The sequence below is a fragment of the Marmota monax genome, unplaced genomic scaffold (genome assembly GCF_021218885.2).
Source record: "Marmota monax isolate L192 unplaced genomic scaffold, Marmota_monax_Labrador192_F-V1.1 WCK01_AAM20220418_F8-fsc00020, whole genome shotgun sequence".
Lineage (NCBI taxonomy): Eukaryota > Metazoa > Chordata > Mammalia > Rodentia > Sciuridae > Marmota > Marmota monax.
Genome location: NW_026692912.1, coordinates 15,722,728 through 15,740,327, shown reverse-complemented (window position 1 = coordinate 15,740,327; position 17,600 = coordinate 15,722,728). Strand labels below are relative to the sequence as shown.

The 17,600-nt window shown below is 38.9% G+C and overlaps 2 protein-coding genes across 2 annotated transcripts; both read right to left on the bottom strand.

Moving 5' to 3' along the window:
- Positions 1–5,954: 5,954 nt before the first annotated feature.
- LOC124097315 (olfactory receptor 1J21-like) lies at positions 5,955–6,896 on the bottom strand. The gene has a single exon (XM_046451757.1). The coding sequence runs from the start codon at positions 6,891–6,893 to the stop codon at positions 5,955–5,957; it is 939 nt and encodes a 312-aa protein (XP_046307713.1). The 5' UTR covers positions 6,894–6,896.
- A 5,603-nt stretch (positions 6,897–12,499) lies between these two features.
- LOC124097303 (olfactory receptor 1J1-like) lies at positions 12,500–13,276 on the bottom strand. The gene has a single exon (XM_046451743.1). It carries the CDS (start codon positions 13,274–13,276, stop codon positions 12,500–12,502), a length of 777 nt encoding a protein of 258 aa, XP_046307699.1.
- Between the last annotated feature and the right edge of the window lie 4,324 nt (positions 13,277–17,600).

The following is a 17,600-nucleotide window of genomic DNA, read 5'->3' as shown; positions in this document are numbered from 1 at the left end:
TAGAGGTCTTTTACCTCCTTGGCTAGATTTTTTCCCAAGTGTTTTTTGGAGATTATTGTAAATGGGATAGTGTTCTTAGTTTCTTTTTCAGCTGATTCACTATGAAAATATAGCAAAGTGATTGACTTATGTATGTTGATCTTGTATCCTGCTATTTCACCAAATTAATTTATCAGCTCTGGAAGTCTTCTGGTTAAATATCACATCAGCAAAGAGAAAATTTGGTTTCTTCTTTTCCTATTTATGTCCCTTTAATTTCCTTTTCTTCCCTCATTGCTTTGACTAGAGTTACAAGGACCATACTAAGTTGGAGTAGTGAGAATGGACATTCTTGCCTTGTGCCTGATTTTTAGATGAAATGCTTCCCATTTTTCTCTGCTCAGTATGATGTTTCTTGAGTTTGTAATATATAGCTTTTACAATTTTGAGATAAGTTTCTTCTATTCCTACTTTCTCTAATGTTTAAAACATTAATGTACTTTGTCAAATGTTTTTTCTGCTTCTATTTAGATGATCATGTGATTCTTGCTCTTAACTCTGTTTATGTGGTGAATTACGTTTATTGATTTATGCATGTTGAACCAACCTTTCATGCCTGGGATGAGACCAATTTTATCATATATACTGTCTTCTTTATGTGCTTTTGAATGTTGTTTGCCAATATTTTAACTAAAGATTTTTTGTATCTATGTTCATCAGGGATATCAGTCTGAAGTTTATTTTCCTTGATGTGTCTTTGTCTGATTTTGGTATTGGGAGAACATTGGCTTCATAGAATGTTCTTGGCAATTTTTTTTCCTTTTTTCTATTTCATGAAATAATTTGAGGAGGATTGGCACTAGTTATTCTTTAAAGGTCTGGTATAATTCAACTGAGAATCTATCTGGTCCTGGGTTTTTTCCTCTGATGGAAGACTTTTAATGGCTGCTTCAATTTCATTATTTGATATTGATATGTTTATATTTTCTATATCCTCATGGTTCAATTTGTGGAAGTCATATGTCTCTAGGAACAGGTCAATATCTTCAAGAGTTTCTAGCTTTTGAAGTATAAATTTTCAAAATATTTGAAATGATTCTCTGTATTTCAGTAGTACCTGTAGCAATAGCTCCATTTTAATTGTATTTTTATATGCTAAGATTTGTCCTGCACCCTAAAATATGTGTGTGAGTGTGGTAATTTTAAAGAAGGTTTAAACCATTTTAAAGAAGGTTTCATGTGCCACTGAGAAGAAAGTGAATTCCATTGTCAAAGGATGAAATACTCTATAGATATCTGTCAGGTCCACTAGCTTAATAGTATTTTTCAGTTCTTAAGAGTCTTGCATTGTTATAATATAGTTTTCACAATATTGATATATTATAATTAATGAAAGTCCATAATTTACACTAGGGTTAATGTTTCTTGTATAGTTGTGGTTTCTTTGGTTTTTATTTTTGGTTTTAACAAAACATGGAGACATATTTAAAAAATTACAGCATTATACAAATGATTTTTCTGTCCCCAAAATCCCTTTTGCTGTACCTACTCATCCCTCTAGCTTACCACAAACCCTTAGCAACCACTGATTATTTTCCTATCTCTATACTATTGCATTTTTGAGGATGTCGTATAGTTGGAATCAAATAGTATATAGTAGCCTTTTCAGATTGGCTTCTTAGTGTAACTATTTTTTAGAAGAGTTTGGCAGTGATAGTTATATTGGATATACACATGCCCAATAATCCAGAGATTCTTTTGTTTTAGTCAGCTTTTGACCAAAAGACCTGACAGGAAGAACTATGTGGAGGAAAAGTTTAATTTGACTCATGATTTCAGAGGTTCAGTCAATGGTCAATGATGCATAGCTCTGGGCCCAAAGTAAGGCAGAACAGCAGATCCACTCCAGACATGGCAATCGAACAGCAGAGAGAGAGCTCTGCTCACCAAGGAAAAATATATACCCCCAAGGAATGTTCCTCCAGCCACATCCTACCTGCCTCCAGTTACCACCCAACTATCCATTCAAGTGTGTTAATCCACCAGTTAGGTTATAGTTCTCATAATCTAATCATTTCACCTCTGAACATCTTGCATTATCTCACATGAAATTTTGAGGGATTCCACATATGTAAACCATACTATATCAACATACAGCTTATAAAATGTATTGCATATGCACATTCACAAGAATACTTTATAGCTCTGTTGTTCATAGTAGTAAAATGCTGAGGGTAGAGGAGTGGTCACTGAATATCAAGCAGATAAGTACATTATATTGTCAGAGTGGAAGTTGAAAATACATAGATGAATTTTATATGGCAATAGAAGACAATAAAAGCAAAATGTAGTAGAATAAATACAGTCCAATTTCTTTCATGTGTAGTTCTACAATGGACACAATTGAGGGATTACTACCAAAGTGTTAAAATTCAAATAAGTGTAAAGGAATAATTTAAAATAGTCAAGGTACTGGGTACCTTCAAAGGAAATGCAGATACAATTGAGGAGGGTTTATAAGATTTTTCAATGATATTGTTAGCTTTCTATCATTTAAGCTTAGAGATAATTAAATAAATTTTTAATATTATTATCTTAAATTTGAATGTTCATATATCACATACATTTGAACACATATACATTATATGCACAGTACAACATTATGTATCCACATATATATTTCAACTGCATACATTTATGCTGTTTGTGTGTATATTTCAATATTTTTATAAAGATGAAAATATAATTTCCAGTAAAATGGGAAAAATAGCACTGAGGTTTGAGAAATATGTTCATAGGACTTACAGTTCAGCTTCTGTTTGTTACTTAAGACCCATGTCCATTCTGTGTTGGCCATTGTCCTGGTTCTTTATGGAAAGCCATTTTATTTTTACTTGTGACCAGGCCTACCGATTTTGAGGGGAAAAAGTTGTATTCCTAGTTATAATTAATAAAACAAAAATAAAATGTGGACAATTAATAAAAAATTATAAACAACTAGGGAGAATATGAGGAAAGGAGGGATGCAGAACAGTTGATCAATAAGCACAAAGTTAGATGGAAGAAATAAGTCCGGTCAGTGGGGTAATTAAAGATAATGGTAATGTCCTATATACACAAAAAAATTACAAAAAGAGATTTTGAATGTTCTCACCACAAAAAAATATACAATTGAGAAAGCAATTATGCTTACCTTAATTTTTACATTACTCAATGTATCAAAACACCACATGAAACCCCATAAATACACAAAATATTATGAGCCAATTAAATAAATGTATTTTTAAAGTTACAAAGGAAAACAGGTTTCCTAATTAAGCTTACCAGCAAGTAAATTCAAAATTTATCATACAGTTAAAACAAAAATAAAAATCGTGAATCTATCAAAAGAAAATTTCTTTTTATTCTGAGAGAGGAATAAGCTTTACTTTGGCAGCTTGCAGTATCAAAAAAAAAAAAGAGTAAAATCCGCAACTACATTAAACTTTAAACTGTTTGAGCCAGACAGAGTGGGGCACACTGAACTCCCAATCTCTGGGATGCTGAGGCAAGAGATTCCAAGCTGGAAGCCAGTCTGGGTAATTTAATAAGACACAGTCTCAAAATAAAAAATAAAATGAGCTTCAGGGATAGCTCGATGGTCCAACACTTGCATGTGTAAGCTCGGATTCAATCCTAAATATTTTTAAAACTTTTTAACTTTCTGATGAACAGGAATACCCTTATCAATACAAAAAAAAACTAGGAAAATACAGTAGCACAGATATGTTTTCAAAAACTTCCCAAGAAAATGGATATACATATGTAGAAAATGAAATTAGATCCCTTACATTTAACTCACAAAATATCAACTCATAGTGAATCAAGTATTTAAACATGAGACAAGAAACTTCACAATTACTGGGGTGGGGGGGGCACAGGGAGGCGGTGGGGAGAGGTGAAGAGGCTCAACATTCCAACATAGTGGTGCAGGGACTGACTCCTTTAACATGACCCCTAAGGCTGAAGAAACTTAAAAAGAACAAATAAGTGGAAAAGAATTCAAAGGCTTCTGCACAGCAAAGGAAATAATTTAGAGCATTAAGAGAGAGCCTACAAAATGGGAGAAAATCTTGGCCAGCTTACTCCTCTAACAGAAAATTAATACCTAGACTATATACAGAATGCAAAAAAAAAAATGTAACACCCAAAAGAAACAAATAGTCTAATTAACAAACGGGGGAAAATAACTAAAAAGATATTTCTCAAAAGAAAAAATGCAAATGGTTGGTCACCAAATATATGAAAAAAAAATGTTTAACATCTCAAGTTATCAGGAAAATGCAAACCAAAACTACACTGAGATTTTATCTCACTCCAGTCAAAATGTCAATTATCAAATACAAATAATAAGTTAGAAAGGATGTGCAGGGAAAATGTACACTCATGCACTGTTGATGGGATGGTAAATTAATGTAACCACTCTGGAAAGCAGTATGGACATTTCTCAAAAGACTATAGATGAAACCACTGTATAAACCAGTGATTCCACTCCTTGGTATTTGTCCAAATGAATTAAAATCATAATATTATAGTGACACAGGCACATCAATGTTTAGAGCAGCACAATTCACAATAGCCAAGCTATAGAACAAGTCCAGGTGCCCCAAAACAGACAAATGGTAAAAAAAAAAATGTGGCATATAGAGAGAACAGAGTGTTACTCAGCCAAAAAGAATAAAACTATGGCATTTGTTGGTAAATGGATGAAATTAGAGAACATCAGTAAGTGAAATAAGCCAGACTCAGAAAGTCAACAGCCAAATGTTTTCTCTCATTTGCAAAAGGTAGAATAAGCAGGAAAAATGGGGGAATATCATGACAATAGAATGGACATCAATGGGGAATAGACAGGGACAGAGCAGGAGAGATGAGGGACGGGAAAATGGAGGAACAGTGAAATGCAATTGACCAAATTATGTACACTATGTACTACGTGAATATAGCAAAGTCGATTTCACCTTTATTTATATCTCTAAAGCAACAATTATGGAAACAAAGTTAAAGAAGTCAGTCCCAAGAAACCAAAGGTCAAATGTCCTCTCTGATATGTGGATGCTAACCCCTAACAAGGGACCGTAAGGAGGAGAAAAACAGAAGTTCAGTGGATTAGACAAAGGGGAATGAAGGGAAGGGAGTGGGGATGGAAATAGGAAAGACAGTAGAACGAATCTGACGTAACTTTTATATACTCATGTTTGAATGCACGACCTGTGTAACTCCACATCATGTTCATCCACGAGAACGGGATCAGAATTGTAATGGGTTGCACCCCATGTATGTATAATATGTCAAAATACACCCTACAGTCATGTATATCCAAAAACAAAAAAAAAATTGATTAATTTTAAAAGGAAGACCCGGGCATGGTGGCACACGCCTGTAATCCCAGCGGCTAGGGAGGCTGAGACAGGAGGATCACGAGTTCAAAGGCAGCCTCAGCAAGAACCGAGGCAGTAAACAACTCAGTGTAGACCCTGTCTCTAAATATAATACAAAAGTAGGGCTGGGGATGTGGCTCAGTGGTTGAGTGCTCCTAAGTTTAATGCCCGGTACCCAAAAAAAAGGAAGAAAGGAAAAGAAACAATGAATAAATGGAAGAAAAAAACAGTAGAATAAAAGGAGGGCAAGAGCGGGAGGGGGAGGGGAGAGAAGAGGAAGTGCTGAGACCTAAAATGGAGCAAATTATATTCCATGCTTCCAGAATTATGTCAAATTAAACCCCAATATTATGTATAACTATAATATACTAATAAAAATCCCAAAATTCTCAGGACCAAGAAAATCAAACACAGAGGAAAACTATATCCAAGGTGAAACACAGGCAGAAGACAATGAGTGCCATATCAAGATTCACTAAAAGCACCAGTTCAGAGAGGAAAGGATTCCTGTGCAGGACTGAGGTCTCATTTACAGTTAACAAGAAACAATGTCCATCACGCTGACAATGCGCCTCTGCTGAGAATAATTCTCAGAGCCCCTTTGATATCTCGATTCCTCAGAGTGTAGATGAAGGGATTCAGCATGGGGGTGACCAGAGTGTAAAACACAGACAAAATGACATCCTCGTCACTAGAGTTATTGGATGAGGGGACAAAGTAGAGTGCAATAATGGCTCCATAGTACATAGAAACCACAGACAGGTGGGAGCCACATGTGGACAAGGCTTTGCAGATGCCCTTGATGGAGGGTCTTCTCAGGACACTGGCCCCAGTGTGGCCATAGGAGACCAGAATGCATATGAATGGCAGGGTAACAATCGCTAATCCTACAGTGAGGATGACCAGCTGATTGATGGTGGTGTCAGAGCTGGACAGCTTCACTAAGGCAGAGAGGTCACAGAAGAAGTGGGGCAGAGTGTTGCCTCTAAGGAAAGAGAGACGGGCTAGGAGGAGGGTGTGCACAAGGGCACCAGCAGAAGACAAGACCCAGGACACAAGAACTAGCAGGAAACAGAGGCTCTGGCTTATGATGGTGGTGTAGTGCAGGGGGTGACAGATGGCCACATACCTGTCATAGGCCATTGAGGTCAGAAGGAAGCTGTCAAGACCCCCAAACAATAAGAAAAAAAATGCCTGGGAGAGGCACCCAGCATAGGAGATGGATTGAGTCTGTGTCAGCATGTTCATGAGCATCTTTGGAGCCGTGACTGAGGAGAAAGAGATGTCAGTGAGGGCCAAGTGGCTGAGGAAGAAGTACATGGGGGTGTGCAGGCGAGAGTCCAGCCTGATGAGCAGGATGATGAGCAGGTTCGCCAGCACCGTGGTCAGGTACATGCCCAGGAACAGGGCGTAGTACATGCCTTGCTGCTCTGGCTGGATGGGGAGCCCCAGGAGGAGGAACTCGGACACACTGCTCTGATTATCCCTCCTCATGTTCTTCAAGTTCTCTTTTGCTGGAGACAAAAAAGAGATGGAAATGGGAAAGAATGAGAATTTACTGGGTCTATTACAAAATAAAATCTAAGTTTCAAACCATGAACGTGCATTTTAACCTGAATATCTCAGCCTTTTTGCCATACAAATGCACTAGGGATGGTCTGGACAAAGTTTATTATTTGCTCACTTAGGAACCAACACAGTATCTTTTGAAGAAACCATGAAACATGAAAAATCATCAGATGAGACCAGGCATCAACTTGAGAAGTCTAAGATTTATGATACGAACTTGAGATCATAAATTTTAACAGACTGTCCCAATACAAGAGACTAGAGTACTGAGGCCCAGTTTATTTTTTACGTTTTATTTGTTCTTTTTAGATATATATGACAGCAGAGTGTATTCAGACATAAACATATGTGTGGGAGTATAACTTATTCTAATTAGGATCCCATTCTTGTGGTTTACATGATGTGGAGTTTCACTGTGGCGTACTCACATATGAACGTAGGGAAGTGATGTCCAGTTCATTCTACTTTCTGTCCTATTCCCATCCCCCTCCCTTTTCTTCATCCCCCTTTGTCTAATCCACTGTGAGGTTCAGCTTCTTATGTGCTCTGAACATAAAAGTCTGTCCTGAAGATTAAAATACAAGCACTCCCCTTAAGTTGCTGGAGAAGTCGGGGCTAGGGCATTGGAGGATCAGAGAAATTGAAGAGCATATCATCCTGCAAAGGGCATGGAGTGGAAGAATTTTTGAGGAGCCCAAGTACGTCAGGCCTCTGACACATGGAAAGTTTCAATTCTATTCTCAAAGCCAAAGTATAACCAAGAAAATGCTTCAGTAAACATGTGACTGAAAGTTTAAATACCTTGAGTTTTCCGGGTAGAGAATCAGACTAGAAAGGTAAGAGTGTCAGCAAGAATCTGACTAGGAAGTCATGGCAACAATTTAGACACAAAATAATATCATTTTACAACTGGATTAAGGCAGTGGAGATGAATAAAACTAGAAACATTTGGTTTAAAATTTGAAAGAAATGCTAACAAGACTTAGTATGGATTAAAGATAAACAAAATGAGGCATATTTTTCTAACATCTCAAAATTAGATCAGTTTGAGAAAATAATTCAACATGGAAATTTGAGTTTATCCAACTCTCTCAAAATTGGATAGATACTCAGTTCAAGATAAATTATTTTACATGGAGCTATTTGTCATATTGTGTGGCATGAAGTACCACACTGCACACACCACATACACAGACATAAACTTATATTTAATGTAATTTCTGCTCCTGATCTAACAAGGCCCCTTAGATGATAAGCTCAAGTACCTTCAGCTACAAGCCTTGGGAAGGTCCTTCTATTTCTCTCTAGAAGGTGCAAAATACATGAAACAGATGGTAACTCTGTAGGTCTCAAAGTTCCATTGTGACAGGCAGAAGACTCAGCAGTTAAGAACCATCCAAGATAGATATACCAATATATGTTTATTCACAGCTCTCAAGAAGTCACAGTGAGTTCTAAGTTGACAAACCAGGGAGATGCCCTGGGGGTCAATCACACTATCCCCAGGTCAACTAAAGACAAACAGGATATAATTGCTTCGTTGCCTTTGGCTCCCTTGGGAGAAGAGCTATTTGTTGAAGCAGGCATAGGAGGATTCACCCTTGAAGGAATAATGATAATAACTATTAGGAACTTGATGATCCACAAAGCTTCTTGCCTTCTGTTTACATTGCAATAATGTGACTCAGAATCCATAAGAAACCAAGCCTGAACTTGAGTTTGATAACAACATTTTTTTGCTTCTGACCCCAGGCTAAATCAAGAACACTAGAAACATTCTAATCCCATCACAAGAGAGTCAGGAGTTTATAACTGGTCGTCATTCCTGGACCCAGAGAATGCGACACAGTTTCTATAAATTTTAGTCTTTTGCCTAAAAGCTGAGCTGTCAGCATCTGCTGATGCAAGTTATTCACAAAATCACGAAATAACCATTCAAAGTATGATTTCCACTCAACCCCTTTAAAAAAATGATGCCAAATCCATTGCATACATCTTCATCTCCCTTTCTTCAATACCTGGTAGTCAATGAATATCATATGCTCAATTATTCAAGGTGAAGATCTGTGAATATTTATCAATGTTATTAATTGGTTCAATTAAAAATCAACCTGTACATGAAGCTGCTATTGAGTGAAGAAATCCTACAATAAGTTTAGACCTCCCGAATGATTCTGGGTCCGATGGGTCATGGTTAACCATCTGTTTCCTTGATGATAGTGCTACAGAGGACCTGCCTGTTTCCTACAAATCAAGGATTGACAGATCCTACCTTCTCAAGCCAGAACTTCATTGTCACTTCCCCCATCCCTGCATTCATGGAGTTAAAAAATGTCAATGACGGCCCCCAAGATTCCTCAACTGATGAAACAATATGAGAAAACATGTCTCTTTCAATTAACAACTGACATTACTACTTCCCCAGATCTGGATACCTAGAGGACCTTCATCTCTATCATCTTCCACACAACGTTTATCCCATCTTTCTCATTCCCATTCATATCTTGCCCCTTTATTATTTAATAGTAAATTAGATCCATGTATCCATACAGAGAGGCTGAAAAGCAGGCAAATAAGATTAACAAGGCTTTCAGACAAAAGAACCTCAAATGAGCTAATAACCACATAAGAAGATGGTAAGATGGTCAACCTCAGGAACAAGCAGAGAGTAACTAAAACCTCAAAACATCAATTTATATCAAGATATTGAAAAAATAATTTGAGAGTGTTCTTTGCTGATGATGCTGTGTCTGAAATCTTAGTCACTTGCAATATAGAAATATTGTGACATTATGTTTAGTTGAAATTGAACCACAATTCCAGTGTAAGATTTAAGGCCAAAAGATGACTTGTATATGTTCTACTGGAGACATAAATAAGAAGTTTCATAACAACATTGTGATAGCAGAAAAATGGAAAATTATTTCAGCAAGTTGTGGTGCTTTGGGTTTGTTTGGTTGGTTGGGGTTTTTGTTTGGTTTTGTTTGCTTTCATATCAGGGATTGAACCCAAGGGCGCTTTAACACTGAGCATCATCCCCAGTCCTTTTTATATTTTATTTTGAGAAAGGGTCTCAGTAAGTTGCTGAAAGTTCTAAGAAGTCTTGATATTTTTACATAAAGAATATTGTAGAAATTTTATGCCACAAAATAGATAAATAAAAAAATATAATATCAAAAGAAAAAACAAGACTCCAATAATATAGCAAAACACAGAAATAAAGAATTATATGCCTATGCATTTCTTAACTGAACCTCTGTGTCTGGCACTTCCTCAAGAAAATATATACATTGAAGTCCTAACTCACTGTTGTCTGTATTCAGAAATGAGATCTCTAATACATTAATATTAAATGAATCACAAGGATGGGGCCCTGGGCAAAAACCAAACCACCAGAATCTTTAACACCAAATACAAAATAGTCATGTCCTCCTAAGAGGAGACAGGAGAGTAACATGGGTAACTCAAAGATGGATTCAAATGACGTCTTATTAGTAATAAATACTTGTTAATGGAAGTACAACATACTTCCATTAACAACACTAAATAGAGAGTATCAACAATACGCTAAATGCACGATTTGGTGAATAATCTCAAAAGAAACACACCTATGAAGCTGTCCATCAGATAAAGAAATAAACCTCAGTAGTGCCCCTCCCAATCTCTTCATTTAAGTTTTAAATTGTGAAATTTTATTCTAAATAAAGAAAAGTACCACATCACATTGAGAATTCTTTTAAACTTGGTATCAGTACCTTGAGTAAGAAAATAACACACTATTAATCTAATCTATGTAAAATCACTTCTCTTCAAAAAGAAAAGCCTTTTTTTAATTTGTTTTTTTAGTTATACAAAGCAATAGAATGTATTTTGACATATCATACATACTTGGAGTATAACTTTCCATTCTTGTGGTTGTACACAATGTAGAGTTACACTGGTCATGTATTCATATATGAACACAGGAATGTTATGTCCAATTCTTTCTACTGTCTTTCTTATGCCCCTCCCACTTTCCTTCCTCCCTGCCTCCAACTATTATGAGTCAGCATTCACATGTCAGAGAGAACATTCGGCTTTCGTTTTTTGGGGATTGGCTTATTTCACTGAGCATAATATTCTCCAGCTCCACCCATTTACCTTCAAATGCCATATCTTCATTATTCTTTATGGTGAAGTAATATTGCATGTGTTTATGTACCACATTTTCTTGCTCCAATCATTTGTTGAAGGGTACCTAGATTGGTTCCATATCTTAACTATTGTGAATTGAGCTATTATGAACATTGATATAACAGTGTTGCTATAGTATGCTGATTTTAAGTGCTTCGGGTATATGCTGAGGAGTGGGATAACTGGGTCAAATGGTGGTTCCATTCCAAGTTTTCTGAGGAATCTCCATATTGCTTTCCAGAATGGTTGCACTAATTTGCAATCCTCATCAGCATTTATTGTTACTTGTATTCTTCATAATTGCCATTCTGACTAAAGTGAGATAAAAATCTCAGTGTAGTTTTAATTTGCATTTCTATAATTGCTAGTGATGTTGAACATTTTTCATATATTTATTGATCATTAGTATTTAAGAAGAGACATATTGCTAATGTAATCTTTCATAAAAAATAGGAAGCTCATGTATTTTTACATCATAAGTCATTCATCTCTCTTCATATTGATGAGGCAGCATATTTACAAGTATGACTCTTACACTTGACAGAAGTGAGGGTTATAAGAGAATGGTATGAACAAGAGATCTGCCTAAAGCTAAGAATTTGAGGACCATCATGGAGTGTCTATGAGCCTGTGTGTTTTGAAGACAGAGAGTTCTAGATGATGGGAAAAAGAGCACAATCCCGGTAGGTGACAAAAAGGGGAGGGACCATTGATATCAGGGAAATTTGGATCAAACCAGTGGTAAGAGCAATAATTGTATCAGTTGGCCTTTGTGCTTAATAATCCTAAGATTCAGTACTTTAACCATTTGTTGGTATGATGATTCTATGAGATGGAAATTTAGCCTGGGCTGGGCTCAGCCAGAAGGTGCATCTGGTCTTGGCTAGGTTCAGCTGATCTCAACAGGGACTCATTCATGCCCCCACAGACACTGACCAGGTCACCTGGAAGCTGGCTGTTAGGAGGGGCACCTTTGTTCTCCAAGTGCCCTCTCATCTCTGTGCAGCCTAGCATAGGATGGCTTAGCTGGTGGTATCTGGTTCCAAGAGCAGCAGGAATAAACTCTGCCTCACCTTGGAAATATTATAGCATCATTACTACAAAGCTACAGTCACATTAAGTCACAAGATCTGCTCAGATTCAAAAGGTAGGGAAATAAATTCCACAAAGAAAAGGAAGCGATGCAAAGTACTATGACCACTTTTGCAGTCTACTACAGCCACCTGCACAAATTTTCAAGGAATTATCTCAAGAAGCATCTCTAGGAGAATTAAGAACATGAGTACGTAAACATCACTTGGTAACTGTAACCCCTTTTCTATAGAGTATCCTCAGAGCCAATTGCATATCTTTATTCCTCAGGCTACAGACAAGGGATTCAACATAGGTGTCACCACTGTATACATAACTGAAGCAATGACATCCTTGACTTGGGAATTGTTTGAGGAAGGAAAGAAATAAATAATTGCAAGGGTCCCATAGTACAAAAACACCAAGAAGAGGTGAGAGCCACAGGTGGACAGAACTTTGCAGATCTTCTTAGTGGAGGGGACCCTTAGAACAGTGGCCCCAATGCAGACATAAGAGCCCAAAATAGCACTCAAAGGCAGGAGAGTTAACACTCCCCCCTCAGCGAGGATAACTAGCTCATTGAGGGAGTCATCTGAGCAGGTCAGCTTCAGGAGTTCAGTGAGTTCACAGAAGTAGTGGGGGATGGTGTTGTCAGCACAGAAGGACAGGTGGGACAGGAGGAGGGTATGCAAGAGGGCATGTACACAAGAGAAGAACCAGGACCCAGCTGCCAGTAAGACACACGGCTCCTTCCTCATGATGATGGCGTAGTGGAGTGGGTGGCAAATGGCCACATACCTGTCATAGGCCATCACTGCAAGAAGAAAATTGTCAACACATACAAAAAGTAAGAAAAAATACATCTGAGAAATGCATCCCTCATAGGGGATGGATAAGTGCTGAGTCTGCATGTTCCTGAGCATCTTAGGGACAGTGACAGATGATAAAGAGACATCAGAAAAGGCCAAGTGACTGAGGAAGAAGTACATGAGGGTGTGGAGGCGAGAGTCCAGCCTGATGAGCAGGATGATGAGCAGGTTCCCCAGCACCGTGGTCAGGTGCATGCCCAGGAACAGGGTGAAGAAGATGCTCCACTGCTCTGGCCAGGTGGGGAGCCCCAGGAGGAAGAACTCGGACACAACTGCTTTGGTTCATGGTGTTTTTCTCTTTCTTGGGGACAGAAGGAGAAAAGTGAGTAGGTTGTGTGAGAGATGAGATGTGGTGGTTTTCCTCACCAGATGTACATCATAGCCACATGCCGTTTTCTCTGGGGACTGTATTAAAATTCAGGAAAACTTCACACTTTACTGTCTGACTCTGCAGTCTGCCTCATTCTGGAAACAGGTCATCAGATTTTCAATGCAAACAAGGTTTCCTTCAAGGGAGACAGTGTAAATTTATTCACTTACTCAACCACATCCCACACACTATTTTTAGAACTGGGAATCTCACAGAAAATTAGATTCCCTAAGTCTCTTCCCTCTTGTAGCCCACACATTATAAGCATTTTACAGACAACTAAGCAAGACCGATGGCCAGGAGACTCGAGGTGGATCTCTAACTCAGCAGTTCCTCACCTGAGTGGCCTTGGCAGCTGTCTCAGTGTGGACCTATGCCCCTCTTCTATGACATGATAATACTATTATTACCTGGTCATGAGGTTCTGGAGGAAATAAACAAGTTGATACATGTAGTAAGCTTAGATCAGAGCCCACACACCGAAACATGCACCAGTGCCAGCCAGCTGCCCTGGCAGTATGAGTCCAACAGATAATTCTGATATCAAGCTGCAGGAACTCAATAGAAGAGAAAAGTGATGTTGGCATCTGATCAGGCAGTTACAGGCCTAGGGGAACAAAGGTTTAAATCTAGGAAATTTCACACCCTGAGAATCTGCAGAGGCCCAGATCCTGGATCCTGGGGATCAATTCCTTAATTCAGTAACATTAGAAACATTGTTTGTTCCTCACCCAACTCCTCTCTCTTGTCCTCTTTTTTCTCTCTCTTCCTCTGTCTCTCTCTGCAATATGAGGATGCACAGAGAGACACGTGAAAATTTGCCCCATCCAATTCCAGAGACCTAAAAATTCCCTGATGTTCTGGCATTGGGATGTCTGTTTATCTAAAATTCATAGTTATCTAATTCTGACCAATTCCTAATATTTACCTAGCATTGATAATAATTGACAAGCTCTTATGAGGAGAAAGGTATTAGTAACTTTAAACTGTTAAATTTAGGTACCAGGAAACTAAATCTCAGGATAGTTAAGTAATAGATTCAAAGTCACCAAGGTTATAATGAATATTGTCACAGTTCCAATCTTTGCCAGTGTTCTCAGATCCCCTACTCCACTGGGTCTTCATCCTCATTCATTTTGTTATAAAATCCTGGACACTGTTAGGAATTGCTTCCCAGGGGTTCAAAACTACTCCAAGCCACCTGCTTCATTATCTGCCAGCACTCACACATATGATGACACTACATCATATTAGGTGCTTTGAAATCTGGACACATTTAAGAGTGGAAAAGAAGCTGTAAAATAATTGTACCAATAAACCGGGTCTACACCAAAGCTTTCCTGGGCAAATCAGAGTGTACAGCCTCTTGCTTATATCAGACATTAAAATTTGCAAAGGGCTCTTTATGTGCATTTAATTCCATTATCAGCAAACATTTACTGAGTGCTTATGAAGCAGACATTCCATTTTTTCCTGTTCCATGTTTCATGTGAAAACAGAGGTATGAATCACACTTCAAAGGCATACTCAATGGCCCTGGTAACCGGGGCAGGAGAAGAGGAGGATATGATCATGGAGGCATGAGCAGAGGTGGGCAGGGAGGTGGATGGGGTGGAATGGGCAGTACTGAAGAATGAGGCGGCTTCAATAACACTGGTGGACCCATGGATGAAGGACCAGATCTTGATAAGGCCCCCCAGTAGATCCTGATGAAGACTCTGACAACAGTGCAGTTTATGTGCAAGGATTAAATGACAATGTGACTCTTGATGACCTGGCAGACTTCTTTAAGCAATGTGGGGTTGTTAAGATGAACAAGAGAACTGGGCAACCCATGATCCACATCACCTGGACAAGGAAACAGGAATGCCCAAAGGTGACACCACAGTGTCCTACGAAGACGTCCAACATCCAGGGGAGACCATCACTCCAAGGCACCAGCACCTGACAGAAGAGTTTCTTCAAAGAGCAGAGAAGAGCTCAGGCTCCTCAATCAATGGGAAGGTCCAGAAGGAAGAAGTGACAACCCTCTGACGGGGACACTGCTGTTCATTGGACCAGACTTCTCCTTGGAACTCAGGCATCTCTGGAAGAAAATCCAAAAGTTAAATGTCGACTAAATCCTCAAGTTCAACGGCTGGATCAGCAAAAAGATAAACTTGATTCAAGCCACACTGTGTGAAAACGACAGCTGGACACAGCCTCATGAACAAAGAGTAGAAGCTGTCAGGAAGAATTTGACCAAGGTTTTTTGGGGAGTTGTTTTTTATTGTTTGTTTGTTTGTGCAGTATTGAAGATTGAGTCCCAGCCTTAGACAAGTATTTAACCACTGAGTTACACCCCAGTCCTAATACAGTGACTTTATATGAGCCTATGTCCTATATCCTTGCACAAAATATTCTCCCTTGGACAGCCCAAAACTAACAAATTGGAAAGCTCACGCATTGAGCAATGATCACGTTCCCATTTATTGCATGCTATGCCACGTGTTGATTTAGATCTTTAGTCTCAACTAAATTTCAGTCTGATGAGCTTCACAGAGGTCAGATCCAAGTTCAACCAGCATACAAGCCCTTGATCACTATGGCATTCCCAGTAGTGGAATATGGCATTGTTGATGGCCAGTAAAGAAAAGAGCCCACACAGTACACTGAGCTCTTCAAGTCACAAGGGAAATACTGCCCACTTACCTTCAGAAGGGTCTTGCTGGGAGCTGCCTGTTTTGTTAGAAATAAGAGATGAGATGTGAAAAGGAAATTTATCCTACATTCAAACACATGGACGTGCACACACAAATTGCCAGGTCATAATTTTTATTTTCTCTTTTCATCTATTCCAGATTAAATACTGTGTGTGTGTGTTATATGTAAAAACATGCATGTTGTTACACACACAGATAATCATAGATCACTCTAACCTACTCATTCTAAATAAAAAGTCACATTTTCACACAAATTTGCACACAACTAATAAATAAAACACTGCTCCACACAACACAGCACACGAATATCACACCAAGTCATTCACATAAAAAGCATATACAGGGGGCTGGGGATGTGGCTCAGTGGTAGAGTGCTCACCTAGCATGCAAGAGGCACTGGGTCCGATCCTCAGCACCACAAAAATGTAAAATAAAGATATTTATTTAAAAATAAATAAATAAAAAGCACATACTATGTACATGTGTGCAACCATGTCATCAAATACAACACACAAACAACATACAAGCACCACTCATACACATACCTCACTGAAAAGAGATTATTTATATCTCTATCTATACCCTTCCTATGTGAAAAGAGTAGGAGTGTAAGTCAGTTACCTATAAATATACTGTATTATACAAACAAAACAAAAATTCACACACACATACATATGCTCACAAACACATACCCATCCAGTTCCAAGTGATGATTCTCCTTCTTCCTCTGACCTGCAACAGTCTTTGGTGAGCTCAGAAACCTACTGATCAAGGTGACTTCCTGAGCCCTCACTTTCTGTTCACAAGGACCAGAATCCAAGGATCCTCCTGCCCTAAGGTCTTTATTGCACATCTGTTATGGAACAGCAGGAAAATGGCAAGAAGATCCTCATTTACCAACAAGATTAATACCCCTGGGGAGAATGCCACATGCTTCTGCTTAGGGAGGAAGCCAGCATGGACTAATTGCCCATTTTCCTGCCTTATCCATGGGAGGGAACCTGTGAAGGGACCAGAGGGGGAGCCACAGAAGTCCCTGGAAAAGGGGTACTTGGAAAGCCTCAGTGGCCCTAGTTATCTTGGCTTCTGAGGTAGCACAGCATGGAGCTGGCCTCTCGCAATCACATGCTGGTGGAGAGAAAGGCCACAGATTCCGACCCTTTAGAGAACACACTCACTGCCATCTGGGATTGTGCAGGTCTCCCCTCTCCTCTGAGGCAATCCATGGGGCAGGCACTGGGCTAGTTTGGTAGAAGGTGGGACTGGACCCAAGGTCATCAAGCACAGACTGACCTGACTTTGCTACCAGCTCTCCCCTGGCACACTGGGTCCTCTAGCAAGGGCTGAAGTTCCCTGAGGACCTGTTTCCTTGGACCCATGATGAAGAGGGATAGCACCTTGCTCATGAGGTTATCATGGGAGTTAACTGAACCCAGCCTAAGGGACT